This window comes from Neofelis nebulosa, chromosome 2 (genome assembly GCF_028018385.1).
Source record: "Neofelis nebulosa isolate mNeoNeb1 chromosome 2, mNeoNeb1.pri, whole genome shotgun sequence".
In the NCBI taxonomy this organism is placed as follows: Eukaryota; Metazoa; Chordata; class Mammalia; order Carnivora; family Felidae; genus Neofelis; species Neofelis nebulosa.
The window spans coordinates 119,775,801-119,793,241 of record NC_080783.1 but is presented as its reverse complement, the minus strand read 5'-3'; the positions used below and the strand labels follow the sequence as shown (position 1 = coordinate 119,793,241).

The following is a 17,441-nucleotide window of genomic DNA, read 5'->3' as shown; positions in this document are numbered from 1 at the left end:
CGGCCAGTCTCTACTGCCAATGCCAGTTTCCTTAGCCCCCAGGACGTACGTGGGCCACCCTGGCAATTCAAAGCCGCTATCTAACCTTTCAGATCATGCAATGAAACCATACCATGGGTTCTCGGGAAAGTAAAGGGAACAGATATGAACACCCCTAAAACTTCATCTCCTACCTAGCCCAAGAGGTAGAGGTCGACCGCCCCACACCTCCAGAATGAACTCCTTTCTCCCTCTCCCTGGCTCTTCCTTACACTGCCTGCTGTGACAGAAGCTTATCCCTCTACGTCCATAAGTCTCTCTCCTTTCCCTCCACCTGCCCCAGCCTGTGCATCCCTTATCCTCAGGAGAGGAGGCCAATCAAGGCAGGTTTGGGGACTTGAATGACGACACAGTCATGAACTGAACAGAGGACCAATAGTCAAAAGAAACACCGTCAGGACTGGCAAGGACCACATGACCTGGGGCAGCTGAGGAGGTGGCTGTGGGGCTTGGAGTGTGGGTGGTGACAGCTGCCTCTCTCCAGACCAGGCTGTTGCCTGTCTTTATGAACCAGAGCCACGGCAAGAGTCGCACCCAACATCCAGTGGCTCTTTTCTTACCCAGAGAATGTACAGATTATGATTTCAGTTGAATTTGATTACCACAAGGGAGGTAGCTTATGCTTTCATTCTAAGGAGAAAGGGGAAAAAAACATTCTGGCTGGGGTACAGGTTTCTATCACCTTCAAAGTCCCAAGGGCCAGAGGATCAACACAGGGCTGAGGCACGCGGAGATGCAGTGGGTTTAGGTGAGAAATGGAACACTCCATCCTGCCTTCCTGCATTGCCCAGAACACAAGGGACAGCACCTGTCCAAGCTCTTATAAGGTGCACACACCTTTATATGAGTGTCCCCAAGCGAAGGAAAGAAAGAAGGTTGGTGGGATCTGGGACAAGGGTTCCCCAGGTGAGTTTTTAGCCTAGTGAAATCCCACATCTATGAACCCACCAGGGCAATGCTCACAGGGAAGGGAAGGGGCATTGTGGCTAAAGGGCAAGGGGGGGGCGCAAGGTAAGCAGAGGCAGAGGAGAGGGTCTCTGACCCATTGGTGGTCCCAGCTGAGTACACATAAAAACCTCAAATGTTTGGACCCGTGAAGTTGGCCATTCTTGTACTGGGCACAGAACTGAGGGCTCCCTGCCTTTAGACCTAATGCACAAACTTTAGGTCTCTCCCCTTCCCCACCCCTCCTCTCCCTTCCCTCTCCACTCCCTCCTCCCCTCTTCCCTTTCCTGCCACCCCCGCCCCCCACCTGGATGCAGCACAGAGTAGGGTGAACAGTGAAGGAAGGTGCAGGTGCATGCACAACCACCAGGTTAAGCGCTGAGTGTATGTGAGTCCAGGGACCAGAGCTCATCTCAAGTTATTGGGAAAGCCCCCCTCCCCACAGCAGGGGGGGGGCCTCAGCTAGGCCTCAAAGGCTAGATGGGACTTGGGTAGGAGAGTGAGGTGGTCCAGGCAGGGGAGAAGCCTGAGCAGTGGTGCTAAGGAAGGACAGTGAAGTGTGGAGGTGGGGTGGGGAGGAGGGTGAAGGGGAGTGAGGAGGCTGGCCTGCCAGGTGGAGAAGGGTTTTTCCCAGGGAGATTAGATGGCTTAGGGCGTCAGATGTGACAGTGAACTTGATAAGGCTGGCCTCAGGGTAGAGGTGGAGCGAGCAGGTGGGTGAATGGCCTGGTGGAAGGCCAGCAGACATGTGGCAGGGGGCCTGAAGAGGTGAGAGGGGGTGAGCTGGACAGGAAGGCCACCTCAACCAGCTGCTTTAGAAACGTAGATATTCTCGGGGCACCTGGGTGGCTCAGTCAGTTGAGCATCCAACTTCGGCTCAGGTGACGATCTTGCGTTGCGTGGGTTCGAGCCCCACGTCGGCACAGAGCCTGGAGCCTGCTTCGGATTCTGTGTCTCCCTCTCTCTCTGCCCCTCCCCTGCTCATGCTCTCCCTGTCTCTCTCTCAAAAATAAAAAAGCATTAAAAAAAATTTTAGAAACATAGACATTCTGTGTTTCACCCCAAGTACAAAGTTCTCAATTACTTTATTAACAAGCAGACTAAGAACAAGAACAAAAACTGACCTCACAGTTTCTCCTCTCATTAGTGTAAGTAAAATATCCAAGGAAGATCTGGAGACTGGGGCGAGGGCAGGGCAGCTCTGGATTAGGACAGGGCTCCACATCCCTCACATGCTAACTGCTCCAGGCAGGCCGGCCCACCCAGAAATGGACAAAGCTATTAGAGGGGGTCTTCGAAAAGACATGCCTGCCAGAGCACCTGGGGGGCTCAGTCGGTTAAGTGTCTGACTCTTGATTTCAGCTCTGGTCATGATCTCACGGTTCGTGGGGTAGAGCCCCACGTCGGGCTCTGTGCTGACAGCGCGGAGCCTGCTTGAGATTCTCTCTCTCCCTCTGTCTCTGCCCCTCCCTCTACGCTCTCACTCTTGCTCTCTCTCAAAATAAATTTTGAGGTCCCCTGGATGGCTCAGTCAGTTGAGCCTCCAGCTCTTGGTTTCCGGTTCAGGTCGTGATCTCACAGTTCATGGGATCTGGTCCCGCGTCGGGCTCTGCTCTGATAGCACAGAGCCTGCCTGAGATTTTGTCTCTCCCTCTCTCTCTGCCCCTCCCCTGCCCTTGGAATGTGGGCTCTTCTCACCTTCCCTGCTTCCAGAGGCTGCTCCAAGGACACGGCCTTGAGATAATGATGTGGAGTTGAGAACACCTGCACAGTATACATGACTGAACCCAGCGAAGGCCTCTTTATCTGTTCCTCTGAGGGTAGGAACCAGATCCAGATTACACCCGGGAAGCTCCTGTGAGGATTGTGAGGCAAGTCTGTATCATATGTCATGTGAATATCTGTGCTTTTTTTTCCCCAAAGATATTTCAGCGCGTTCAGTTGTTACAAGGTGCTGGCCCAGAACCTCTTGGGGGTCTATGTAATTATGACATTGCTTTATTACCTTCTTAAAATCTAAAAGAAATCTAAATTTCAACACACATCCAGCCCCTAGGATTTTGGACAAAAGATCGTGGACTGCTAGACAGAAGAATCAGGTGCCAGGAATTGCTTTACACGTTTTATATAATAACCCTCAAACAACACTCAAAAGCAGGCGCTCTTGCTACCCTAATTTGACACAGGAGGAAATGGAAGCAGAGAGGTACGCAATTTGCTCGAGGTCATCCAGCTCGCTAGTGGTTCAGTTCCAGTAATAATAATAATAATAATAATAATAAAAGCATTGTGACTTCCAGGAGTCCAAGTGAAGGCATCAGATTCACATGTCTGCAGGAGCCAGCACCCGAATTATAAGTGAAGCAGGTTGGAGCCCAGAGACCCCAGGGCAAGGGGGGGTGGGGTGGGAGTGTGGTGTGCAGGAGGCCATGCTCTGCTTCCGGGAGGCAGCCGCTGATCCGGGCCTGGGATGTACTCCAAGTTCCCAGATCTTCTGACTCTTCGAGGAAAGCAAACCTTCCCAATCTTTATATGAAATCTCTTGATTTCTAAATATTGGCACCTAATTCTAAATTTTGAAAACAGTGTGCAGACCAGCTCCGGGAATGTGTGGGCTAGTGCCAAAACCGTAAGCGTAATATTTTAGTTCTCAAAAAGCGGGCAGCGAGGCGTTAGAGGCGATCTGTTCCTTCTTGGTGATGGGTCCTGGGTAGGCATTACAGCATATTCTGTACTTTTCTGTATGTTTGATATTTGGTTGTGATTCTTCGACTAAATGAATTGTGATTTTTTTTTAAATTTTTTTAACGTTTATTTTGTTTTTGAGACAGAGAGAGACAGAGCATGAACGGGAGGGGCAAAGACAGAGGGAGACACAGAATCGGAAGCAGGCTCCAGGCTCTGAGCCATCAGCCCAGAGCCCGACGTGGGGCTTGAACTCACGGACCGTGAGATCGTGACCTGAGCTGAAGTCGGACGCTTAACCGACTGAGCCACCCAGGCGCCCCGTGATTTTTAAAAAAGAATGAGAACTAGTGAAATGCATCTGCGGGCTAGACCCACAACTAAGGCTCCCAGTGTCCCATCTCTGTTCCCAGGCTGGTGGGGGCAATATGAAACATGGTAGGTACTGTATGCAGTGAAATGTACAAAGGCCATCAGAAAGGTAATGTGCCTCGGGAGGATCCCATCTGGGCAGGGGACTCAATAAAGCACTTGCACTGGGCTGAATACTGAAAGATGGTAGGATTCTAATGGGCAGAAATGGAGGGCCTGTATGCCAGGCAGAGGGAGTCTGCCGAGACACAGAGGTGGGAAAGGGGAGTCATTTTCAGGCAACGATGAGACCAGTGTGGACAGACCAGAGAGGACAGGTGCCGGGGAGAATGGAAGATGCATCTGGAACGACATAATGGGAAAAGACCAGGGTGACCTTGATTCACCTCTAGGGGAAACTCTGCCTCCTTCCTTCTTTCCCCTCAGAGCACGAATTCTGTTCCCCTTCTAAAGACCATTTGACATTTAGCTACTTTACGTGTAATATGCCTCACCTTCTGTGGAAAATTACACTCTTTCAGGGCAAAGACCATGTCTTCATGTCCCCACTAGCAATGAATATTGACAGGCGAAAGAACTTGGAGATTTTTCAATGTGCAGCCAGTGAGGATTCTTGTTCAGCTGTCCCTGGAAGAGGACTTGGGCACCAGTGTGCAGGATGAGCTGGAAGAAATTAAGAGGATACCTCAAGGGGCGCCTGGGTGGCTCAGTCAGTTAAGCGTCCGACTTCGGCTCAGGTCATGATCTCACGGTTTGTGGGTTCAAGCCCTGCATTGGGATCTGTGCTGACAGCTTGGAGCCTTGAGCCTGCTTCGGATTCTGTGTCTCCCTCTCAACTCTGCTCCTCCCCCACTCACCCTCTGTCTCTGTCTCTCTCAAAAATAAACATTAATTTTTTTTTTTTAAAAGAGGATACCTCAAGAATCTAGGCAAGAAATAAAGGTCTGATTTCTGCAGGATTAACAAAAATGGAATGCAGGGGGCAACTGAGGCCAGCCTGAGGCAGAGCAGACACTACTTTAAGAAATACCTGAGTAGGGTCACAGCACTCCTATGCACCCACTCTCTCCAGCCAGAAACCTGGATGTCCTTCCCCCACTCTCCCTCCAGCCTATCAATCAGTCCTACCAACGTCACCTCCAGAGTGCCTCCTGACAGTGTCCTCTCCCTGTCCAGTAACACAGCCTAGTTTGGGCCCTCGTTGTCTCTTGCTTGGCCACCCTGCCTCGGAGAGTCACCGATGAAATCCACTCTCTTAGTCATTATCCATCCAACATAGACTCTGACCATGTGGCTCCTTTCCTGAAAACCATTCAGTGGAACCCCTTAGGATAACCCTGAGTGTCTTAGAGTAACAGCTAAGGCCCTTCAAGATCTAGCCCCTGCCCACCTCTCCAGATGCAACGGTCACCAGTTCCTGCCCTCTCTCTAGATTGTCCAGCTTTATGTGCCAACGACAGGCCAAGACTTCCCGCATATGTTGTGCTTTTACATACTCCTGTGCTAAAGCTGTGTCCCTTCTGCTTACACCTTGCCCATCACTCCTGCCAGCACATCTTTCTCAAGTCCTTGTTCACTTATCCAAAGCTTCCATTGTATCATCTCTGCATCCTGTGCATATGTAATCGCATGGTAATTATTTCTATGTTCTGCCTCGCTCACTACACTGTCATGTCCTTGAGGGCAGCCACTCACCATTTCATCTCTGTGTCCCTAGAGCCAAGACCTGTGCCTGACACAAAGCAGGCACATAGATGGACCGTGGACTGACGGATGGATGGATGGGTGGTTAGATGGATAGAGGGACGGGTAGATAGACAGACAGACAAAACACAGACAAACTGAATTGCTGAGATGGGGAGGGAAGGGAGTCAGGGAAGGGGAAAGATTTCAAACCTCAAGAAATCAACAAACCTGAAGAAGCTGGGTCGTCGTGAGAACCAGGAAGAGGGCAAGCAACATTGGGAGTGTGGGGGAGAGAGAGGAATCCATTTGTGTGGTACGAGGAGTGAGTGGTTGAAAGAAACGTTGAGAGGGAATGTCACCTACGAAGGCAGAACGTAACTGGGAAGATTTTTATGGGGACTGGAAGTTAGATGTACAATCTGAAACAGCGTGATGCCCAGGGAGTTTTTAGACTACAAAAATAAGGGGACGCCTGGGGTGGCTTAGTCAGTTGAGTGTCCGACTCTTGATTTCAGCTCAGGTCATGATCTCACAGTTCGTGAGAATGAGCCCCGAGTCAGGCTCTGCGTTGAGCTTGGAGCCTACTTAAAATTCTCTCTCTCTCCCTCTCTCTCTCTCTCTCTCCCTCTCTCTGCCCCTCCCCCAAGTGCACACTCTCTCTCTCTCAAATATAAATAAATAAATAAATAAAATCTAAAAATACAAAAACAAAAACTAGGATATTCTATTTTTAAAAACTAAATTCAGAATAAAATCTCATCAGAAAAGAAGGAAGAGGGAGGAGGAGGGGGAGGAGGGGGAGGGAGAGGAGAGGGAGGAGGAGGGGGAAGAGGAGGGAGAGGAAGGGATAGGAAAAGGAGGAAGGAAAAGGGGGGAGGAGGAGAAGGGGGGAAGAGGAGGAGGGGAAGGAGGGGGAGGAGGAGAAGGGGGAGGAAGAGGAGGAGGGGGAGGAGGAGGAGGGGAAAATCTCCCATTCCTTAAATGATTACTTTAAGTGGTCACTTACAGTGCTCCTGAAAGCACCCAGGGACTCTGAAGAAGTTTGGAGGGAATCCCCCTCCATTCACCTGGGACGGATCCCACACAAAGGTAAAGAGCAGGGAACAGAGTTGGTGTTTCAAGGCAAGAGAGAGGCTCATTATGATGCAGCGGAGGGGGAGGGGAGGACTAACAAAAAGTGGATTGGCCACTGTCCCGGAGGGCAGGGGACCCTGGGGTCAGTTGCAAACTCTGGAACAGTCACCAGTCTGTTCTAGAAACCTGAAGCTCCCCACTAATTAAAACTGCAGTCTTTCCTCAAGAAACAGAACCTGAGCAGGCAGAGTCAGCCCATCTTCCAAAATAGGGGCTGGTGACAGGGGGCGGGCACAGTGGGCACAGGATCTAAACTCCTGGCACCAGCTGGAGCCTGTAAAGGCACTGGCTCAATTGTGAGCAGTGCGCTTCATGAGCACGTGGCTTGTAAGGTCACAAGGGCCCTGTGCTTGGCTTACCGCTCTGCCCTGGGGGCCCCCCCCGCATCTGATTTTGCACCTAGCCTTGGGATTTAAGCAGCCAATCCTGATAATGAGAATTTCTTTCATCAGTAGGCAAAACAACCCCCTCCTAATCACAGGTAAACCTGGAAGGCTCCCTGACCCCTCCTGGAGAGATCAAAGTGTTGGTGGGGTTCAAACTATAGAGCTCAACTAGGCCCTAGAGACTCCGGCATTCAGCTATGGTTGCCTTCTCTTCCTCACTTCACAAATGAGAACACGGAGGCCTGAGAAGTAAAGTCATTTTACCGGGGTCGCCAACAAATCAGTAGCAGAGCTGGGCTAGAGTGTAGGTCTCCATTCTGCCCCTCAAGAACACACGAGAATCCCCATGGTGAAGAAAAGAGGAAGGTTTACAGCAGGGGCACCTGGGGCCAGGCAACATACAGAGTTTGAGAAGCACAGCACATGGGTTGGTTGGGGGGGGGGGGGCGGTGGTTTCTTTGTAGCCTCTGACACGTCTGAAACACCCACCTGAACATACTCTGGCCACACCACGCTGCTGCCATGGCCGCTCGTGCCTGCAACACATTCCTGTTCCCTGGCACCCTTCCCTGACCCAATGAACTGGTCCTCATGCTTCGGGCTGCGCCTTCCCTAGAAAGTCTCCAGCCTTCCAGGGAGGGGTAAAATGTGTCCCTCCGCTAAGGCACTTGTCACAGTCCAGGTGGTTGCTTATTAACTTGCCCATCTCCCTAACTAGACTGTGGACTCCGGAAGGCTCCGTGAGGACCCTGCTTGGACAACCCACGCCTGGCCCAGAGCAAGCATTCGGTCAACATTTACGGAGTGGAGGAAGGAAGAAAGCCAGTGTTCTTAAAGAAAGAGACTCTGGACCAGAAGAAATGGGATTTTAGGGAGTGGAGGGAAGGTTGTCCAAGTAGGCGTTCCTCTAAGCAAGACAAAGCTGGACTCCATACCCACCTGTCCTGGTGACCTGCTATCAACTGCCAAGGTTGGCCTGTGAGCACCGTGCTCAGAATGGGTAGGAGAGACACTGCCTCCTGGAGGCCAAGAAGGCACAGAGCCAGGAGGCCACCCTACCAACATATTTGCTAAAGAAAAAGAAACAGGGATAAGAGAGAACATTTGGAAAGGGGCCAGAGGGCAGGCTTACCCAGCACACCGAGCCTTCTGCCCGGAGCCTTCTGCAGAGCTGATACAGCCCAGCACGGCTTGTGGAATGCTGGTCTTACACAGAGACAGCAGGTGCTTCATAGGACAGGAACAAAAGTTGCCGGGGCAAAGTGGGGGTGGGGAGGGGGGCGATGCTGGGGGAGGAGGAAGAGGAGGGAAAAAGAGAAGACAGTATTTTCTCTCTTCAGAAGCTTCTATCTCCAGGGGCGCCTGGGTGGCTCAGTCGGTTGAGCTTCTGATCTCAGTTCAGGTCACGATCTCACAGTTTGTGAGTTCGAGGCCTGCATCGGGCTCTGCGCTGACAACTCAGAGCCTGGAGCCTGCTTCGGATTCTGTGTCTCCTTCTCTTTCTGCCCCTCCCCTGCTCTCTCTCTCTCTCAAAAATAAACATTAAAAAAAAAAAAAAAAAAAGAAGCTTCCATTTCTGCAAACAAGGGTGAACACTTGGGCTCTCTTCCGTTTTGGCCCTTTTCAGAATTAGGCAACTCTCTTTACTTCTCTCGGTCTGTTTCTTTAGCTGCAAAATGAAGGTCGTGGCCCATTTCTCAGGTCCATCCCAGTGACATTGGGCAATCGTAAGTGGCTTCTAGCACCACCATACTTCTGCAGCCAACCTTCAGCAGAACACGGTCGTCCAGCTGTACATTTATTTGGGCAAAGCCAAAGGTGAGAGTGGCTCCCTGGCCCTGCCCCAGCCCTATTGGCATCTGGTTCCTCATCTGCACAGGGCACACTCTCCTTCCCGATGTGGACGACCAAGGCCCGACCAAGCAGGAGCCCCCCGGAGAGTCCCCTCCCTCCTGAGCCACAGAAGCTAACATGCACTGAGACAAGCTCCTACGCCATTCTTTTGCCCGTCCCTCAAAGGGATGGTAGACCGGTTCCTCCTTTCTTCCTCTGTCCTCAGGAAAGGAGTGAAGGCCATGGCCTCCCATCCCCTCATCCCTCTGCCTCTGGAGCTGGAAATCTGAGAGGAGACAGGCCAGTGGTCAACTCCATGACCCCTCCTACGCCCACTGACATTAATCGAGAGCAGTAGAGCTACTTCAGAGGAAGCCTGGAGGTGGTCCTTGCGTATCAAAATTCTGGCTTTCCTCACCACTTTCTAACACCAGACTTGACAAAAGAAGTGTCTAGCCAGGTCCCTTGGCAGCCCCTTGCTTCGTTAGCCTCTCCAAGGTCACACTGCCTCTTTCGCCCACCCACCAAAGCCAGATAAAGTGGATCACTGCCTGCTCTGCAGCAGCAGTGACCCTGGCACAAGTCCTTGGCAGCGTCCGTTTCCCCCTGAGCCTTTGCTGGAGGGATCACCTTACCCAGGCATCATACCTGAAACCATACTCCATATTATGGAGTTCTTCCTTCCCCCACAAGGGGCCAAATCCCAAGTCACACTTACAGTTTGCAAAATAATTCTCCACCAGGAAGCTGGTTTGATGTTAGGCAGCGAACAAAACCAGCCTTCTCCTTCACCGTTCTGGAGCGTTACAACACGTGAGCTTCTCTCTTTCATACCTATACCCCCAGCATCAAGTGCTACCCCAGCACAAGGGCACTCAGCAGGCTTATGGACTGAGCTTCTCAGGGTCTCTGCTCTTAATGAGCCACAGCCTTGGGGCACCAGGGAGGCCACCCGTCCATAGGAAATGTGTATAGGACATTATGGGAACGTCTCTGCGGAAGAACCACTCCAGCCCTCGTGGGTCAGGGAAGGCATCTCAGGGGAGCATCTTCTGTGAACAAATGACCACCCTAGTTTCCAGCAACTGGTGAAGTCTGGAACCGTTCAGCCCTTTCGCTGGGCATGACACCCCTTCAAATATCTGCACGGGAAGGCCAGCTGGAGCCCTGCCAATAAACGGATACACTTCTTAAATCTTTCCTAAGCACAGGGAAGCTTGGTACATGAAACACATTGCGACCCAGCTCTTCGGTTTCAGAGCTGAGCATCTGCAGCTACTGCAATGCAGGTGGATACAGACAAGTCTGTGAACAGTCCCCTGGACCCCAGTGGGGCGGTTGGAAATTGAAAACCGCTGGAGTGTGCTTCAGATGAGCAGAGCTGACCTTGAAAGCACAGGCGGCCAGCAGGGGACTATAATCTGCAGACACTTGAGGCTCCAACCAGGAAAAATAAGAGCCCAGCACTAGTCTGTTCAAGCTGGAGACCCGATGGGTGAGCTCCTCCCCTTTCTCTCCAGGAGCAAAATTCAGAAAACCGCTGGATTGCCAAGGGCAGCTCAGAAAAGGAGTAATGAATGGAATTTTGCTTTGTTAAGTGAGCTGAGGCAAAATGAAGGTCGGAAAGAAGGGAAGGCAGGCAGTCTATGACAGGCAAAGACAAAGGAAGGCCAGCAGCTGCCTGTGATGCCTATCTGGCACTACCTGATGAAGGGTGAATGTGGGCACTCCCCTGGCCCTTACTTATTATCTATTTGGGGAAGGTGCATGTGAAAGGCAGGCCTAGCAGGAATGACAGGCAGCAAAGCCAGCAGCATCTGACAATGCCCTATGCCTCTATACCCCCTTGGCAGAGGAGAGATGGGAGGCTTACCAGTTTTACTTACTGTAACCGCCAAGAAAGAAAGGAGATGCCTAAATGGTCCTACAGATTGCTCAATCCTGGTTGCACATTAAAGTTGCCTAGGGAGCCTTTATAAAATTACAGGTCCTTGGACTTCACTCCAGACCAATCAATCAATCAATCAATCTCCGGACCAGTTTTTTTGGTTGTTTTTTGTTGTTGTTGTTGGGGGGCGGGGGGGGGGGGGAAGGGGGAGGAGGTTGTTTTTAAAGCTCTCCAGTTAATTCTACTGTGTAGTTAAGGTTAAATTCAGAAAATCCTGATCTTAAACTAATTAAGCCTAAAGAATTCCAAATTGACCAGATAACATTTTCTCCACCTGGACCTCGGACTGAACCCTGCTCTAACAGCAAGTTCAGGCTGAGCATCCTTTCGTGGCATTGCCCAGAAGGCCAGGTTCACTGCTCTGTCCCCACAGAGCATCAGACAAATACTTCAAATACTTGTTCCTAGGAACCAGGAGCTAGACTGGTTGCTTCAAGCCAGAACAGTCAGGCCTAGGGAGGAATGTTGCAATCTCAGAAGGGAGAGCGTCCTCCACAACTAGGACCCAGCGTTCACCGGACCTGCCAGGCAAAGAAGGACCGGCAGACACACAAGGAGGTAGTTGTGATCATTACAAGAAAATAAGGTATTTTTCACGCTTCCTCTTTTCTAGTTCTTGTGAATCCCTTTCTTACAAACAGCTGTCTCATTGTTTCCATGAGGTTGGGCAGAAACCAGCTAAAAAAGATTTTAAGTAGGAGTCCAGTCTAGCTGATAAGTTCCATTCTTAATTATCAGTAGCCAGTAAGTTACATGTCTGAGAGCTGAGGGAAAGAAAATACTTTCTTAGGTGATTCAGGAATATATTCTTTTAATAGATTAGAGGTGAGACCTAAGGCTGCCTCCCCTCCCCACCCCGACTTTCCCCTGCCCGCTGCCTAAATGCCCCAGATTGGTTCATACAAGGAATGAACACACAAATCTTTGGATATCGATACCAGTGGCATTGCATTAACATCCTCCCAACACCCCAAAGTCCCATTAGTACAGAAGTGCCCCGCTGAATTATTGGTTAAAATGGGCAGAGTATTTGGACATCAGCCAGTTCCAGGATGATCTAGGATCCACCTGAACATTCTAATAACACAGGAGTCAGCAAAGTTTGTTTGTAAAGATCCAGAGAGTAAATATTTTAGGATTGTGGGCCACGCAACCTCTGTGACAAAGACTCAACCTTGCTGTTGTAGAGCAAAAGCAGCCACAGACAATCTGTAATCAAGGTTGTATGGATATGACTGTCACCCAAAAATTTTTACTTGCAAAAAGAGGCAGCCTAGGTTTGGTAGTTTGCTGACCCCTGTTCTACCAACATAGCTTCCATATACTGATCTGAGTGACATTCAATGGATGACAAAGAAGAAAAGAATGACATGGGGAAAGACTGATATGGATTTAATGACCAATATTCCATATTGGTGGCTGAACACCAGAATGCTGTCCAAGGAACCATCATTAAATAAAACAACCTGAAAATAAGGCAGTTCTCACATATACAAGCACATACACAAAAACTGTTATTTTCAGGATCATTAAATTATTCACTATTTTAACAAACAGCTGTAAAATAACATTACAGTGAAGGAAAATGTGCACAAACTTCAGAAACACAGTTCAGATTGTCTATGAACACAGGTTCTTAATCTGTACTTTTCACATATGTACAAGGCTCTTGATCCTGAAGAGACCACACGGCTCAAGGGGTTAACTTTTCATCTTCTCTTTCCAACTCAGAACTCAAGATTTCGTCAAGCCATTTAACCTATTTAAACTGCTCCTGGCTTCGCCAAGTAAAGAGCAGCCTGTACTTGACCAAACTCCCCAGGAAACAAATGATACACTTGCCTCCGCCATCATTAATGAGTTGATGGAAGAATCTTCAAAGTAACACTTTTAAGGGTGAACCACAGTTAACAAGCGCTGGCTGAAGAAAAACAATTCTCAAACTAAATACGAGAAACAATCTCCTGACCGCATTTCGAGTCACCTAATGCAGCTCTGTTCCCTGAAGAATTATAAGAGTGGAATCACGTTTTAAATGCACCATGAGAGTGGGGGTGTTGGTGGCTGGACTGTTTTCTTCTGCTAAGGGATTTGCTCACAAAAGGGATACAGAAGGAGTAGCTGACTCTCTTATCCATGGCACCCAAGAGAGGTCAATGAAATCCAAAGATTTCCACTGCCACTAAGTTATTTTATATTAGCTTCAATCTCCTTTCCCTGTTGACCTCTTTCTTGAAAGCCATCCATACATAACCTAGCTAATATAGATGACTGTGCAGTGGCAGCAAAACACCAAATAACCCATAAAGTGGAGGATCAATCCCCGAATAATCAAAAGTTAGATGAGATTTCATAGGCACGAACTTGAGAGAACTTAAAACGGCTGGAAGAGGTAGATGTACATGGAAAAAAAAAACAAAAAACAAAAACCACACACACAAAGGAATACGATTACCCACAAATCGGCTATATTCTTTTCAGAGGAGTCCTACACACTTAGTATTCAGAGTAAAGAGTCGGAATAAATAATGCACATTTACTTTGCTCATAGTGCTGTCGAGTACTAAAAGAAAATAAAGAATTAGTGTCTTCCAAAATTATCTATCTTTTGAAAATCTGTATTATTTGCATTTGTAAGTGACAATAAACTGATTAAGAGGGCAAGATCGACAGGCATTACATTAAGCCCAGAAGTCTCAAGACTTTTTTAAGAAAGTGTTTTCATAAGGACAAAAACATGCTTTCCTACAGTCCCCAAAGAGGTTCTTGGCTAAAACACAACTGATCAAGTATAAAATACCAGCATCCACAGAAACTTTGCTAAAACCATAAAAACAATCTTGCAATTTTTCTTCTTCTCCTTCAAGTGCGTCCAACAGCTTGTGAAGATGCTTCCATGAAAGGTACAGGACAACTCACGATCACTGGTGAGGAAAACAACACTGCTTTCCACAACTCTAACTTCTAGAGGCTAAACCAGGGGCGGGGTTTTCAGCACAGGTAACCGAAATCTGTTTAACAGTCATCTAACTACAGCCCTACTAGAAATACAACAAACCTAAGACACCCTAATTGCGTGACAAAGACCAGCTTTGTCAACAAGGACATCTTTGGCCCTTCTAGACTAGCCTTAAGTTTTCCATAAAGCAGAAGAATTTTCAGTGTCTTTATTACATAAATCATGACAGGTTGTCTTCTAGCAGCTGAGCTGGAGAGCACAAAAGGTCAGGCCGTACCTATCCCTACGGTCATCAGCCTCTCTTCAGAACAGCCTGCTGTACTCTTGTCCCCAGGCCTTCCCTACGATCATAATACTGATCTACCTCACAAAGATGTGAGAAACAACTAACAATCATTAAAAAGCATAAAGCACTTTACAAATATAAAAGTGCTGTTTTGGCATTCATATAACAACCAGAAAACATTCATTGCTTGTGCTATTTGGCAATGTTGCATTTACACCTCTCCCTGCTTGTGCCCTCCAGGTGTAAAGCCTTAAGCTTTCTACTGTGCCTCCCTGTGTAACAAAAAGAAATTTCTACTCAGACCAAAAGCCCATATCAAAATGGATAGAGGTGGCTGTTCTATTCCCTCCTCCATTACTACCAAGGTGGGAGGGGTGCACTGGATACAGAGTGAAGGCAAATGAGACAAAGAAGCCTTGTACCCCAACATGTGACCATTTGCTTTCCCGGATTTCTGATGTAAGGCTAGCAAAACTCTGAGCTGGTTGACTTCTGTAGCAGGTCACTGGTCTGAAACAAGCATCATGTTGACCTGGGAAAGGGAAAGTCACACACAGCCGGGACTGTTTCATTTTTCTGCACTTAGAATCTCACAAGTGAGACCTCAAATACCCGGCTTGGCACACACCGGACTTCCACATGGACCACCTTGACCTAGCATGGAGCTAGACTATTTTAAAGGAAGTAATAAAGAGCCAGGGGCAGGACCAAGCTTACCCAGGTCATCTTAAAACCAGTTACGAACACATTTCTAAACTTCAGTGTTGCGTTTGAAAACAGTGTGTAGCTTTCCTGCCCAGTTTCCCCTGGATGCCTCAAAATAGCAGCTAACTGTGGCTCAGAGAAAAGAAGGGAAGAATATATAAAATATCCTCCCTCATAGGATCGACAAGGTTTCGTCTACTTTTCATGGGACTACAGCTGTTGGGGGGGGGGGGGGCAGGGTTCCAACACTGACTTAACGCCTGGTGAGACCAGGATAGAATTATTCATACCATCCTTTTATCCCATAATCCTCACTCTAACCACGCCCTCTCCCGATTTTCACAGGCCATCACCACCCTACCTACCCTATTGCCTGCCATCCTGTTCACTCCCCCACCCCGCCCCCCCTTCTTCAAGGTCCTCAAAGCGCCTGCTCCCCCCCACCCCGCCCCTGTGCTCTTCACCCCCTACTGCGTGCACCTGAAGAAGTCTTCGCGCTCAAGCACATCTCCCCCAAGCGTGCCCTCCTGGGGGAGGAGGCAGGCAAAATATAACACCCCCAAACAACGCTTAGTCAACCCTCCCCTTCAAGACCCCCTAACACCAAAAGACTCCCCCGTCACTCTCCGATTGCCCCTCCCGCCCCTTCCCATTTCTTTCTACATGGCCTATCCCCAGAACATCTATTCCCCGCATGCTCCCCCCACCCCACCCCCAGGGCAGCCTCGCCCAGCCCTAACACAGGTGCAGCTTCTGGTGTTGCGCGAGGTGCGTTTTGTAGCGGAAGCCCTTGCCGCAGCCCGCACACTTGTGCGGCTTGTTGCCGGTGTGGATGCGGCGGTGGCGGATCAGGTGTGAGCTCTGGATGAAGCTCTTGCCGCACTCGATGCACGTGTAGGGCTTCTCGCCCGTGTGCGTGCGCTGGTGCTGCGTGAGCGTCGAGAAGTCGCTGAATCGCTTCTCGCACTGGCCGCAGCGGAAGGGCTTCTCGCCCGTGTGCACGCGCAGGTGGTTCACCAGGTGCGAGTTGCGCCCGAAGCCCTTGCCACACTCGCGGCACACGTAGGGCCGCTCGCCAGAGTGCGTGCGCTTGTGCGTGAAGAGGTGCGAGCTGACGCTGAAGGTCTCGCCGCATTCGGAGCACATGTAGGGCTTCTCGCCCGTGTGCACGCGCTGGTGCTTCACCAGGTCCGAACGCCAGCTGAAGCGCTTGCCGCACTCGCCGCAGCCGTGCGGCTTCTCGCCCGTGTGGATGCGCTGGTGGTTGGCCAGGTGCGAGCGGCGCACGAAGCCCTTGCCGCACTCGCCGCAGGCGAAGGGCCGCAGCGCTGCCGCCCCCGCGCCGCTGGCCGCCGCGTGCGCGCGCCGGTGGCTCAGCAGGTGCGAGCTGAGACTGAAGGCCTCGCCGCACTCGGGGCAGGGGTAGGGCTTCTCGCCCGTGTGCAGGCGCCGGTGCTTGAGCAGGTCGGCGCGCCAGCTGAAGCTCTTGCCGCAGTCGGCGCACAGGTTGGGCCGCTCGCCCGTGTGCAGGCGCAGGTGATTGGTCAGGTAGGTGTTGCGGCTGAAGCCCTTGCCGCACTCCCCGCAGCGGAAGGGCTTCTCTCGCGGGGGCCGGGCCAGCGCGGGCCCCGCCCCAAAGCCCCCCGCCACGCCCACGCCCACGCCCACCATCCCCACTACCGCGCCGCACTCGCCCGCGAAGCCGAAGGGCTCCAGGCTGGCGGCGGCGGCGGCCTCGGCCAGGCGGTGGATGCGCTGGTGCTGCAGGAAGGCGGCGCCGGGGCTGAAGCTCTCCCCGCAGTCGGGGCAGATGGTGGGCGCGTCCATGATGCTGGCCATCAGGCTGTCGAGCTCCCCGAGGTCCATGGCCATGGGATGGTGGAGCCGGCGGAAGCGGCGGTGGGCAGGCTTGTCGCTCCGGTGCCGACTCCCCAGGGAGAGGTGCCGCCGCCAGGGAAGCATGGGAGGGGGTGGCTGCTCCTCTTCGTCTAGCGGGTTCTCCCCAGCGCTCTCCTCCTCCTCCTCCTCTTCCCGGGGGCTGCGGGAAATGCTGTCCGACTCAGACAGTCCCGGGAACATCGCCATCTCAGCTACACCAGATGGGTAATCTTCTTCCTCGCGGAGAGCAGCCCCTTCTTCCTCACTCAGCAGCCCCTCTGCAACAGAAAAGGTGGCAGTGGGGGGTGACCACACTTGGCGCTCAAAGGTAAACCTAGAGGAGGCCAGCCTCTTAGAGTGTGGGCCACGGAGTGATCCCCTTCCCCAGGTACTCTCAAGCCTATCTCTCCAGGGCCCCCACGATTCCAGCCTCTTTCCCACCTGGTACCTCCTGGGGAAGGCCTACCTGAGAGTAGGCTCTGAAACCTGGGAAAGGCTCACTCAACTGTTCCCTTGGGGGGCCAGTTCTTCCAGCAGCTGTCTCTGGGCCCAGGCCCCACCCATGGTACACATCTGAAGGCCTGA

At 51.0% G+C, this 17,441-nt stretch overlaps 1 protein-coding gene across 2 annotated transcripts in view; it reads right to left on the bottom strand.

The window, feature by feature from the left end:
* Positions 1 to 12,399: 12,399 nt before the first annotated feature.
* ZNF697 (zinc finger protein 697) overlaps positions 12,400 to 17,441 on the bottom strand; it is a 30,729-nt gene continuing 25,687 nt past the window's right edge. For both annotated transcript variants that reach the window (XM_058716037.1, XM_058716036.1), the window contains exon 3: positions 12,400 to 17,134. In XM_058716037.1, the coding sequence (XP_058572020.1) occupies positions 15,714 to 17,134 (1,421 nt within the window). In that variant the 3' untranslated portion in view covers positions 12,400 to 15,713. The remainder of the gene's footprint in view (positions 17,135 to 17,441) is intronic.